The following is a 12,984-nucleotide window of genomic DNA, read 5'->3' on the forward strand; positions in this document are numbered from 1 at the left end:
GGCAAGAACTTTGAAGCTCCAAAAAGCACATAAATCCAGCATAAAAGTAATCCATACGACTCCAGTGGGTTTTTCCATGTCTTCAGAAGCGATATGATAAGTGTGGGTGAGAAACAGATCAATATATGACTTTTTTTACTATGAATTCTCCCTGCCCAGTAGGTGATGAGATGCACGTGGAATGCGAATAAAAAAATAAAAAGTGAAAAATTCTGTATCATGTCCAGTGAACAACTACAGCATTCTAAGAACCAGCACTATATCTATAAAACATCAATTAAAAATATTTAAAAAAATGCTCTTTCACATTATGACGAAAAATGTAAACAAAATAAAGAATTTTTTTTATTGATGGAATCTACAGTATGTACTTCTGCATGTCTGATATGAGACTGTAAATATATAGGCTAATAATATAGACTGTAAATAGCTCACACACACATCCTCCTCTTGAAATCCAATTCTCTAACTAGTATTTCTTAGTTGCATTCAACAACTGTGATTTGGGTAGGGCAAAGGTCATCCTGACAGAGCTCTTCAACAGCTTTCAAGTGTTAAAATGGCCAGATGTCACCCTATTTGTAACCTTTAAAAGATAAGTGTTTTGCTTTGTCTGAAAAATGTATTTCCCACTACTGTAAACTGAGCTGTTTCCTCTTTCTTAAGTATAATCTCTGTGAATAATGACAGCAAAGCAGCTCTGGTAGGCTTTCTCTTCACTCTTGGCCTACACGTCTCTTCTGATCTGCTGTCAGAAATGCAGAGTACATCTGTACAGCATAAAAACAGCCACAGTGTGTCCACACTGTTCCCTCATTGCATGTCTGAAGGCATCAAGCTCACTCTCACTCACACGCAGTGCTTTAGAGTCATTCTGCAAGATCGTCTCACTTTGACTTCCCGTTTATGACGAATACCTTTTTAGTTCTGGGTATTTAATCCTTGCCATTAAATAATTAAAGTAGACTGTAAGATTTTTTACACACAGACAAGGAGACAAGAGATAGATAGATCTATAATTTGTCTCAAAGTCCTGTACTTTCAATGTCATGTTAACTTTGGGACAGCAGCGACATCTGCTGGTTGAGAGGGGCAATTCAGTGAAGTAGCAAGGATATTATTCATCATTTGATTTATGCCTTCATTAAAAAGTTAAATGTAATCCATCCCTAAATGTAAAATAAATAGTTGTTTATTCACTCCGCTAGAGATTTCGAACTATTGCAGCAGGATAGTGGTAAAATTAAATCCAAGCATCTTAGACAACGATCCAGTTTGTAAAAAATCACTTTAATTGCACCACGCCAATAGTAAAACTGTACACATCAGCCATCTTCAAAAGAAAATGAGATTAAAATGAGAATTTTTGTTTTGTTTCGGAACACATGAAAAAATAACAGGATAATAATAACATCTTCCAAACAATCAAAACTAGAAAAACACAATGCCTAGTCTCCACTTTCCATTAGGCTTTCCTGGGAATCATCATTTTCCATCTTCTCATCATCTAAAAACAAAAACGAGCAAACACAAATTTAGACACTACAGTATTAGGATAGTTGTGAAATTATGTGCTGTGACATCTGACATATGACATGAGATACTGCTGATAGTCTCAGGTAGGCTCAGACTCAGACGCCATGCCCATGGACTGCCCACAATAACCGTCTCGTGCAAATTGCACACTTAAATAGCAAAGCTGGCTGGTCACTAGGCTATTAAGTGACTTCTAGGAGTCACGTGCACAGATTTTTTTGTTAGTCCACCAGGAAACAAAGTCGTGTTTACAATTCACCAGGTACATTGGGTCATCCTAGATCTTCAGGAGCTAGTAAAATAGATATCCACAAGCAGAAACGTATTCCACTTACGTATAATCATTAATTATCACTCTTGGACAGAACAAAATTCCAATCACTAATTGCTTCTGTTTTCTATACAACCACTCACAGAGACTGCAGTGCTATAAGTGTTTTTCCATGCCTGTCTATTACTGTGGTATCATCGATTTCAGATTTACCTGCCCCAAAAAGGTATGTTACAAGAAAACAAAGTGTAGCTGATCGCTTCACATGAGACAGATGGCTTCTTCCTGTCCAAGTGTGTGGTCTTTGCCAGGAAATTTGCAAAGAGGACCAAAATTAATGCCAATGGTAAAAAGTCTGGCTCTGCTAAACTAGACTACAGGTGGATCAATACTATTGACAAATAGACTTTCAAGTAAAAAAAATCCTGTATCACTGAGGGAATTGTTTATTTAGCAGAGGCCTGTTTAACAAAAGGCCAACACCAGATCTGAACTAAAAAAGGACAGCTGGCAACTGCAATGCAGTCCAGGATCAGTATAAATTTGTGCCTCTTTAAGCCTCATTCAGTTTTCCTGCCTTGGAAAACAGGAAACAGTACTGATACCGCCTTTTTTCAGACTTACTATCCAAAGTCTGCTGAAGTTCCTGGATGGTGGTGAGAATGACATGGAATTGTTTCTTACGAAGCTCCAGCTGATGACGGATAAGAGACAGATTAGCGCAAATATTGATGTTTATGGCAGTGTGCGTATTTAAGAAGATTATTTTAAAAAGTAAAGAAATAGCATTTTCCCATACCTTGTCCTCCACATTCTCTTTGATCTGTGAAAGCTGTTGAAGCTCTTTGTCTAAAGCCTCAAGCTGTCTGCAGAAATAAGATTACAATAGCAATTCAAAAGCTGGTGGGTCAATATAATATTGACCTAACACAGTGAACTAAGTAGTACAGGAGTTTTCCAAGTCTGAGACAGTGGGCCTCGTCTCTGACAAAACTTATTTGACAGCACCCCCATTTTTCTCATTTTAGTCTTTACTGTGAAAAATAAATGAAACACACACAAAAAAAAAATCACTTTGTTCCATTGAAATACAGAACACTGCACTATGTGATCAACAGTCTGGCAGTCTGCTATGCTTCATGCATGGGTTAGGAGAAAAACAATCCAAATTATTTACAATTTATTTTACCTGTAATAATGCATAATAAGGTCTGCTGCAGATGTTTAGATGTGTGCGATTCCACAGGTATCTCATCATTTTGTCACTGAGTTTCATGTGTTCACTTTTTTAGCATCTTCTGTTCAATGAATTGGCAAAAAAAATCTGTTATGAATTTTTTGCTTTATTCGAAGTGCAAATACACTTAAAAACACTCACAGAGGGGGCCTGGGTAACTTAGCGAGTATTGAGGCTGACTACCACCCCAGGAGTTGCGAGTTCGAATCCAGGGCGTGCTGAGTGACTTCAGCCAGGTCTCCTAAGCAACCAAATTGGCCCGGTTGCTAGGGAGGGTAGAGTCACATGGGGTAACCTCCTTGTGATCGCTATAATGTGTGGTTCTCGCTCTCGGTGGGGCACGTGGTGAGTTGTGCGTGGATGCCACGGAGAATAGCGTTGGCCTTGTGATAATATGCACGGATTGACAGTCTCAGACGTGGAGGCAACTGAGATTCATCCTCCGCCATCTGGATTGAGGCGAGTCACTACGCCACCACGAGGACTTAGAGCACATTGGGAATTGGACATTCCAAATTTGGGAGAAAAAAAAAAAACACTCACAGAAGCAGAGTGCTTGCATGAATTTACAGAGGCAGAGCTATGGCTTACTAAGCTAAGAAATACTGGCCTATTATTACTATTAAGCCACCAGCACACATACACAAGTTCTTCTTCGTTCAGAGCTAGAAAGAAGTTCGAAGCAGCTGAACAATGACATACTTTTTGCAAACGTTCAGACACCGGTCACACCGCTGGGGGAGGCGCTTAGTAGGATCCAGTAAGAGATACATACCATCTAATCATCAAGATGGCGCCGCGGATGGCTGCCTTGGTGTGTAGCTCTTCAGTTCTTTTGTTGTTTTTGTTTGTTTGTCCTGTGTTTAGTAATATTTTTCCAGTCAGTTTTACCAGGGACGAACTGCTGAACATTCAGCAGCATATACCAGACAACCTTTTCCCGGTTTTTATATATTCTGACGTTTTGCTGGACATTTTAGTCGGAGGCGCAGCTGTGTTGTTTAAACGCGCTATGAGATGCCTGCGAGGGAGATGAGCAGGAGCGCTGGTCAGGCTCCGTCGGCGCGACTTTTGAACAGCGCTGCCGAGCATTCATCTTGCGAATCTCTGCTCTCTTCCTAACAAAATGGACAAACTACATCTCCTCACCCATACAAACAAGGACTTTTCAAACTCTGCTGCCTTGTGCTTCACAGAAACCTGGCTGAGTTTAGCCATTCCGGACAGCGCGTTACATCTGCCGGGCTTTCAGCTGTTCAGAGTGGATCACATCGCGGAGTTAACGGAGAAAACGAGAGGCGGTGGAACATGCTTTTACATCAATGAAAGCTGATGTAACAACGTTAAAGAGGATGTGCTGTCCTAATTTGGAAGCGTTCTTTATTAACTGTAAGCCGTTCTACTCGCTGCGGCAGTTTTCCTCGTTTATTCTGGTGAGCATGTATATCGTGCCAAACACGTGTGTGAACACAGCACTGCAGCAGCTGACTGATCAAATCAGACACAGAACAACAATACCCGGACTCTTATTATTATTATTCTTGGGGATTTTAACAAAGCAAATCTCACATGTGAACTGCCAAAATACAAACAGCACATTACATGCCCCACCAGAGACAGGAAAATACTGGATCATTGTTACACAACAATAAAGGATGCATATCGCTCTGTCCCTAGAGCAGCTTTGGGACTCTCTGATCACTGTCTGGTACATCTTCTTCCAACCTACAGGCAGAAATCAACCAAGCCAGTAGTAAGGACTGTAAAGAGATGGACCAATGAAGCAGAGTGGGAACTACAAGCCTGCTTCGATTGCAAGGATTGGAGTGTTTTTGAGGCTGCAGCCACAGACCTGGATGAGCTCACAGATACTGTTACGTCATATATCAGTTTCTGTGAGGATATGTGCATTCCTACTAGGAATTATTTAAAGTTCAACAATGACACACCGTGGTTTACAGCAGAGCTCAGGCAACTTCGTCAGGCCAAAGAGGATGCTTACAGGGGTGGGAATAAAGTCTTGTACAATCAGGCCAGGAAAACACTGAACAAGGAAATCAGAGTGGCTAAAAGAAGATACTCTGAGAAGCTGAAAAACAAGTTTTCAGCTAATGACCCAGCATCAGTGTGGAGTGGCATGAAACAACTCACAAATTACAGGACTCCTACCCCCAACCCTGTGGTGGACCAACAACTGGCTGATGACCTGAATGTGTTCTACTGCAGATTTGAAAGGCCCAATCTCACACCCCACACCCTCTCTGACTTTCACTTCACACAAACACCAACACCTCATGCAACCCCCCTCCTCCCCCCTCCTGCTACTCAACCTGCACTTAAGATCTGTGAATATTGATGTGAGCCGGGGCTTTTGGAAACAAAAGACGAGGAAAGCTTCAGGCCCAGATGGCGTCTCACCAGCGTGTCTTCGATCCTGTGCTAACCAGCTGGCCCCCATCTTCATATAAATCTTCAATAGATCACTGGAGCAGTGTGAAGTCCCATGCTGCTTCAAATGCTCAATCATTATTCCTGTCCCAAAGAAACCAAAAATCACAGGACGTAATGACTACAGACTGACATCAGTGGTCATGAAATCATTTGAGAGACTGGTGTTGGCCCAACTGAAGAACATCACTGGACCCTTTCTAGATCCCCTTCAATTTGCTTATCGAGCAAACTGGTCTGTGGATGATGCAGTCAACATGGGACTGAATCATATCCTGCAACATCTGGACAGACCAGGGACATATGCAAGGATCCTTTCTGTGGACTTCAGTTCGGCTTTCAACACCATCATCCCAGCTATACTTCAGAATAAAATACACCAACTCTCTGTTCACATGTCTATCTGTCAGTGAATTACCAGCTTTCTGACGGACAGGCAGCAGCTTGTGAGACAGGGGAAACTCACTTCCAGCACCTGTACAATCAGCACTGGTGCCCCCCAGGGATGTGTGCTCTCCCCACTACTCTTCTCCCTCTACACCAATGACTGCATCGCCAAGGACCCTGAAGTTTGCAGACGACACCACTGTCATCGGCCTCATCCGAGATGACGATAAGTCTGCATACAGAAGGGAGGTTGTACAGCTGGCTATCTGGTGCAGTCAAAACAACCTTGAGCTGAACACGCTCAAAACGGTGGAGATGGTTGTGGACTTTAGGAGGAACACCCCAACACTGACCCCCCTCACCATTCTAAACAGCACTGTGGCAGCAGTGGAGTCATTCAGGTTCCTGGACACTACCATCTCACAGGACCTGAAGTGGGAGACACACATTGACTCCACTGTGAAAAAGGCCCAGCAGAGGTTGTACTTCATTTGCCAGTTCAGGAAGTTCAACCTGCCACAGGTTCTGCTGATACAGTTCTACTCAGCAGTCATTGAGTCTGTCCTCTGTACTTCAATAACTGTCTGGTTTGGTTCAGCTACGAAATCAGACATCAGAAGACTACAAAGGACAGTTTGGACTGCTGAGAGGATTATTGGTTGCCCCCTGCCCACCCTTCAAGAACTATACACTTCCAGAGTGAGGAAAAAGGCTGGAAAAATCACTCTGGACTCCACTCACCCTGCCCATTACCTTTTTGAACTTCAGAGCTCTGAGCACCAGAGCCATCAGGCACAGGAACAGTTTTTTTCCCTCAGGCTATCCATCTCATGAACAGTTAACTTGCCCCATTGAGCAATAACTATGTGCAATACACAGTTTAGTCTTTTTTATATTTATCCAACACATCCAACATCTTCTGCCATTGAATTCCTCTGAAAAAAAAAAAATTGTACATAACAGATTTGTATTTTGCACTGTACATAACAGATAACAGATTTGGTATTAGATTTGCACTACGTATATGTCTGTGTGTATGTACGTATGTATGTATGTGTGTGTCTGTGTGTATGTACGTATGTGTATAATTATTTTTTCTTTTTTTTATTATTATCTGTCTTGCTGCTGTTTTTGTATTGTTTTTGTATTGTTGTACACTGGAAGCTCCTGTCACCATGACAAATTCCTTGTATGTGTAAGCATACTTGGCAATAAAGCTGATTCTGATTCTTCTGAGATCAGTAAAAGCTATTTTAACCACTCAAAATTGATTTAAAGTAATATATACGCAGTAGATAATCTGTATTTTGTAATATTTACCTTTTGCATTCATGGCGCTAAAGCACTAACAAGCTACACGCGGCCATAATATGTGCTGATTACACTTTTATTGTAATTCATAATGACATGGATACTGAGAGTGTTAATAGGTAGAATACAGACAAATAAATGATGATAGACATATCTTGCTATGGGCAGATGTGTGAATGGCTTTCAGCTGCAGATGGCACATGAGTGAATGGGCAATTAAGAGTTTTTTAGTAAATTTGATTCCTTTTGCAGACTAATTAAACAATTAACAAAACTAAAATATGTTCGTGGAATATGCCTCTATGCGAACGATCATTCAGATGTGGGTAAGTTTGCATCAGTTCGCTAATAACTCTTCATGCCAGTGTGTTCATGTTGACTGATCTTAAACTGACTGAATAATGTAACTGGAATTAGCTGTCCGCCACAAAGTAGGGGAAGCTTCAGGTCACACCTACCATTGACGTGGACCAATGGCAGTAAGAAAGTGATTAGCAGCCAGTGCAAAGTTTTCCTGAAAGTTACAAACCACCAAAACAAACTCAAAAAAACTTCTTTTTGGACAGATTTTGGTCTAAATTATGTCAAACCCGTTCATTTTTCAATTTTGTATGAAGTGTGCACTGGCCTTTAATTTTCAGTTGTTTTTGAATAAAAATTAACGTTATTTTTTTTGCAGCTTTCTTTGTGCTTCCCCTCGGTCCTCTAATATGTTCCGATGCTCCCTTTTTTGTAGCTTTCTTTGCACCTCCCCTCAGCCCCCTAATATGTTAAAATGCTCTCTTTCCACGTTGAAAAGTAGTAAAACTGCTATGCAAGTTTGATCAATAAAAAAAAAAAAAAAAAAAAGGAATGGCAAACTTACTTTAAGGTCTCATGTCGGTCTGGATGTTGCTTGATAACTCTGGCCAAAGCATCATACTCTACAAATGAGCAAGTTAATTGAGTTACAGCCACTCAATTAGTTTTGATGAAAACAAAGAAGCTGTTTTACCAGGGATCATCTCACCTTGACGATTTTTGCGTATCCTTTTCGCTCTCTGGATTTCTTTTTTGCACTCAGCAATCTTTTCATGTGCTGATGTTATACTTTTCTCTATTTAGGGAGACACAAGAGAATTGTGCTATGCAAACAAGTGAACACGTGGTGACAATACTTGACAAAGTCAAACAGGCAAAACAACTGGACGTTTTACCAATATCTGCATATATTGCTTCATAATTCTCCATTTCTTTCAGGTTCATGTCATACACGAGCAGAGTCTTTCCCATGGAGTATTCACACTGAGATAAAGATGTCAGCATCCTTTGATACTGTGCGAACCTGCAGCAACATACAAATGAAGACATACAAATGAACAATTGGTAAAACTAAGTAACATCTCAATTGCAATTCAGACCCATATTAGACTGAGTCACAGATAGTCTTAGTCGCTTAAATTACCCTTCCTCTGGTGAGATATTGGAGTGGCACCATTTGATGAAGGTCTTCATGAGCACATTAATGCGTCTATCATCTCCAGCTCCATCTCCATCTATAAGAAGACGCTTCCGAATAACCTCATCTATGATGAGATACACAACAGGTTAATGTGGCATAATGCTATCAGAATGGACTTAAGATAACACCATTTGAGAAATATGATTGAGCACTGTAATGTAACCAAATATTCAATAATGGGGGAGCCAAATGTAAAGTGCAGGAATCTGTCCCCGCGTGCACCTAACTAATGTGTTTAAATGACAGGATTTAATAACAATTGATGTTTCAGGTTCAGGGCTCAACAATAAGGATGGCCCGCAAGCCGGGGCCAGTGTGAGAGAGTTTCAGGCCAGTGACTCTCTTACATGGGTTGATTTTGTACATGTGTTTGTATGCCTTCCAATTTTTTTGTGATGTTGCTGCTATGACGCTGTTGCAAGTTCTGCTGATTTCAATGTGTCACCAAGGTCATATCATTTAGCTGGCTAACATAGATCAGGTTTTGTTAAAGTTGTGAGAATGCATCTGTAAAGATAAGCTGAATATTATAAACCAATAAGTAATGTTTTGCACCATACACCATAGTTTTCCAGTAAAAGTCATGGAGTTAATAATAGATGTATAATTTCCAGCTGTTATTGCAAATGAAAAACCTAGTATGTTTTTATCAACAAAAAAACAAAAAAACAAAATCTGGCATTTAAAAAATACATATATACTGCATATATTGTGGTGGAGCTGGAGTGTATGTTAACAGGGCAAATAATTTTTTTTTTAATCAAAATAAAAATCCTTACTGTTGAGCCCTGAGGTTAATAATGCAATGTACATATGCTACATGAAGTAGCATTGTAAAAATAACTTACATTCTTTTTCAAATAAAAAATCTCCTTCCTAATCGAAGAGGCTGAAGGCTATGGAAGTGTCTGCATTTTAGAAAGATTCAAATAACAAATAAACATGGCAATACCGGTGTTATGGATCAACTAGGGATCATGTTAACTGGGGATGTGCGCATGCACGCGAATCATTTTACTTGCCTTTTAAGCATATTTATTTAATGTGAATTGTCAAGGAGCAAAGAAAAGACATATTGCACATTATAAATTTTTTTTGCTATCATTATTATAACCGAGTTTTTTCATCAATGTCTGTTCTAATGAATTTGACAGTTTAAAAGCTATTTTTTTCCCCCCTTTTTCTCCCAATTTTGAATGCACAATTCCCAATGTGCTTTTTAAGTCCTTGTGGTCGTGTAGTGATTCACCTCAGTCTGGGTGGCAGAGGACGAATCCCAGTTGCCTCTGTGTCTGAGACCGTCAACCCGCACATCTTATCACGTGGCTTGTTGAGCGCGTTGCCACGGAGACATAGCGCATGTGCAGGCTTCACGCCATCCACCGCGGCAACCATTCTCAACTCACAGTGCGCCCCACCGAAAACAAACCACATTATGGTGACCAGGAGGAGGTTACCCCATGTGACTCTACCCTCCCGTCTTTGCCACTGAGCTACCCAGGCCCCCTGTTTAAAAGCTATTTTAACTGTTTCACAGGGTAACATGGTTGCCCATGTTAATGTGGGACATTGGTTTGAATGGGAACTGGCGATTACATTTTTCAGAGCAGTAAATCACATGTTGAATTATTTTATTTGCAACACTAAAGCATCATATGCTGATATGTGTCAATAATACACTTTCAATTGCTTTTATTTCTTTATAATGAATAATGGCTTGATGAACTAATAGTCTGAGTAACTTTCTCCTGCAAAGTGAACAAATGATAATAGATAGGACACTGGTCCAGTAGTAAATCATATTGGCATTAAATGTTGTGACCTGGGTTCAAATCCTGATCAATCAGGACAAATCTGAAGCTTTGCTGCAGATTATTATATATTTTAATAGGTCTATTGAAAACAATTTTGTAAATCACATACACAGACACAATTTATTATATTGTTTTTTTGTTTTGGATTTTCTCCCCCTTTTCTCCCCAATTTGGAATGCCCAATTCCCAATGTGCTCTAAGTCCTCGTGGTGGCGTAGTAACTCTTCTCAATCTGGGTGGTGGGGGACGAATATCAGTTGCCTCTGCGTCTGAGACGTGAATCCGCACATCTTATCACGTGGCTTGTCGAACATGTTACCATAGAGACATAGCGCATGTGGAGGCTTCACGCTATTCTCCGTGGCATCCACGCACAACTCACCACGTGCCCCACCGAGAGCAAGAACCACATTATGGTGACCACCAGGAGGTTACCCCATGTGGCTCTACCCTCCCTAGCAACCAGGCCAATTTGGTTGCTTAGAAGACCTGGCTGGAGTCACTCAGCACACTCTGGATTCGAACTCATGACTCCAGGGGTGGTAGTCAGAGTCAATACTCACTGAGCTACCCAGGCTGTAAAACAATTTTAAGATTTAAGATTGTTAGGCAAAATTGTAAGATTTTCTAACAAAATCATTATGTTTCTGAAGAACTTTCTCATGCTTTCTCAGAGTACCATTTATTCTTACCCATAGGTCAATTTGGCCTTTGTATTTGCTCCCCACCAAAAATATTGCACTGTTCTGAAAGATCATCATGGGTAGTCAAACATATGACATTGTCATGCACAGAACCTTTGAAAAGTAGAAGATGCTATTATAACAATTTAAATAAAAATGCAGATACTCACAGAGAATTCAACACAGGTCTGTATGCATGGTTAGCAAACACACTACTCCTAGACCAACAGGCCTTCTATGTGAACAGTAACAATTGTTTTACTGTTTTAATTGAAAACTTTTCAAGCTACTGTATTTTATATATATATATATATATATATATATATATATCTGTTAAATTACATATATGTAATTTAACAGTATAGGCCTATTGTTGACACATATAAGCCTATGATGCTTTAGTGTTGCAAATAAAAGACATCCACATGTGATTTACTGATAGGACAAGTGTAATCGCCAGTTCCCATTCAAACCAATGTCCCACTTTAACATGGGCAACCATGTTATCCTCTGAAACCTTGTTAAAATCGCCCTTAAACTGTGTCAAATTCATTGGAACAGACCTCGATCATACAAAGCGGGTTAATAATGACACCAACATTTTTTGGATTATGTGTAAACGCCTTTTCTTGGCTTCCTGGCAATTCACATTGAACGAATCTGCTGAAAAGGCAAGTAAAGTTATTCACGTGCACGCGCACATCCTCAGTTAACACGATCCCTAGTTGATCCAGAACACCGGCATACAGAATTTGCCAATTAGAAAATAAACACTCAAAAACGCCTTGCAGAATCAAACTTAAATTTTCAATCACTCGTCTCAGTAAATTAAATGAGCGATTTCAACCTAATTTAAATGTTTTTGTCTTGTTTTAGGTATTCTGAATAAGACCTAGCACATCACATGGCTAACCAGCTCTGATTCTGCATGTATTCTCCTTTTCTCACTTGAAATAAGTTCCTATAGTTTACAAAAACACATAGTGTCAGGCACCGATTTAATAAATCGTACTGATTGGCCACACAGTAAACGAACACGCATAGACCACAATTACCAAAAAACTCATACCATCTGTAATGCTACCCATTTTTCCAAAACTGTATCCAAAAGCTATTCGAAAAAACTTTATTGGTGGGCGCGCGGGTCAAAGAGCAGCAGCGCCCCGCCTCTGTAGCGAAGCAAATTACCCAAACCATAGCACGTATAATTCTTCACAACGCGTCCACAGTTTTTATCTCTTATTTTTTTTTCTTTTCGCCAAAGTCATTTAAAAGTTGTGTCAAGTGTATGCGGTTCTTATCTCGTGTTCTTGGTTCTGCATCAGTATGCAGTTTTTGAGATTTAATGTTAGAGGGAAGTGAAGAAATAGGCTGTGTTTCAAAATATAGTTAGCTGCCTACCTAGACAGCATTTATGGGCTTTATGAAGTTTAGAGTAGTGTTACATTTAATTGTTGACGGGAAAGAAAATAAGGCTGTGAGGGACAGAAGTGTAGTCTTCAATTGGTTGAATTTTTTTTTTTTTTTTTTTGATCGTTTAGATGGAAAAACTTAAAAATACAATAATAATAAAAAAAGAAAACTATAATGGGAGTTGTGAAATTATATGTGATATCTAGGACCTTTATACAGCTTTATACAGTGAATATGGTGGCCCAGGGGTGCACAACACACTAAAATTAGCAAAGCAAATAAAAACTGAAAGTGCACACAAACAACGAAATGAAGCCACAACACAATGGAAATAAGCCACTACACAAAATCTACAAAACAATGAAAATATGTAGCCACAACAC

The 12,984-nt window shown here is 39.9% G+C and overlaps 1 protein-coding gene across 3 annotated transcripts; it reads right to left on the reverse strand.

Moving 5' to 3' along the window:
- Positions 1-1,269: 1,269 nt before the first annotated feature.
- On the reverse strand, positions 1,270-12,331 carry LOC127428258 (THO complex subunit 7 homolog). Of its 3 annotated transcripts, none has more exons than XM_051676480.1 (9): positions 12,258-12,299; positions 9,540-9,599; positions 8,635-8,755; positions 8,387-8,514; positions 8,200-8,286; positions 8,056-8,113; positions 2,607-2,673; positions 2,432-2,501; positions 1,270-1,507 (listed from the first exon to the last, which is right to left on the reverse strand). In XM_051676480.1, the coding sequence occupies exons 3-9, from the start codon at positions 8,682-8,684 to the stop codon at positions 1,449-1,451; spliced, it is 519 nt and encodes a 172-aa protein (XP_051532440.1). In that variant the 5' UTR covers positions 8,685-8,755; positions 9,540-9,599; positions 12,258-12,299; the 3' UTR covers positions 1,270-1,448. The 3 variants fall into 3 exon arrangements, with proteins under 3 accessions (XP_051532440.1, XP_051532438.1, XP_051532437.1); XM_051676478.1 differs by lacking the exon at positions 9,540-9,599 and adding an exon at positions 9,941-11,302 and having other exon boundaries at positions 12,258-12,288; XM_051676477.1 differs by lacking the exon at positions 9,540-9,599 and having other exon boundaries at positions 12,258-12,331.
- Between the last annotated feature and the right edge of the window lie 653 nt (positions 12,332-12,984).

The sequence above is a fragment of the Myxocyprinus asiaticus genome, chromosome 37 (genome assembly GCF_019703515.2).
Source record: "Myxocyprinus asiaticus isolate MX2 ecotype Aquarium Trade chromosome 37, UBuf_Myxa_2, whole genome shotgun sequence".
NCBI classification, from domain to species: Eukaryota; Metazoa; Chordata; class Actinopteri; order Cypriniformes; family Catostomidae; genus Myxocyprinus; species Myxocyprinus asiaticus.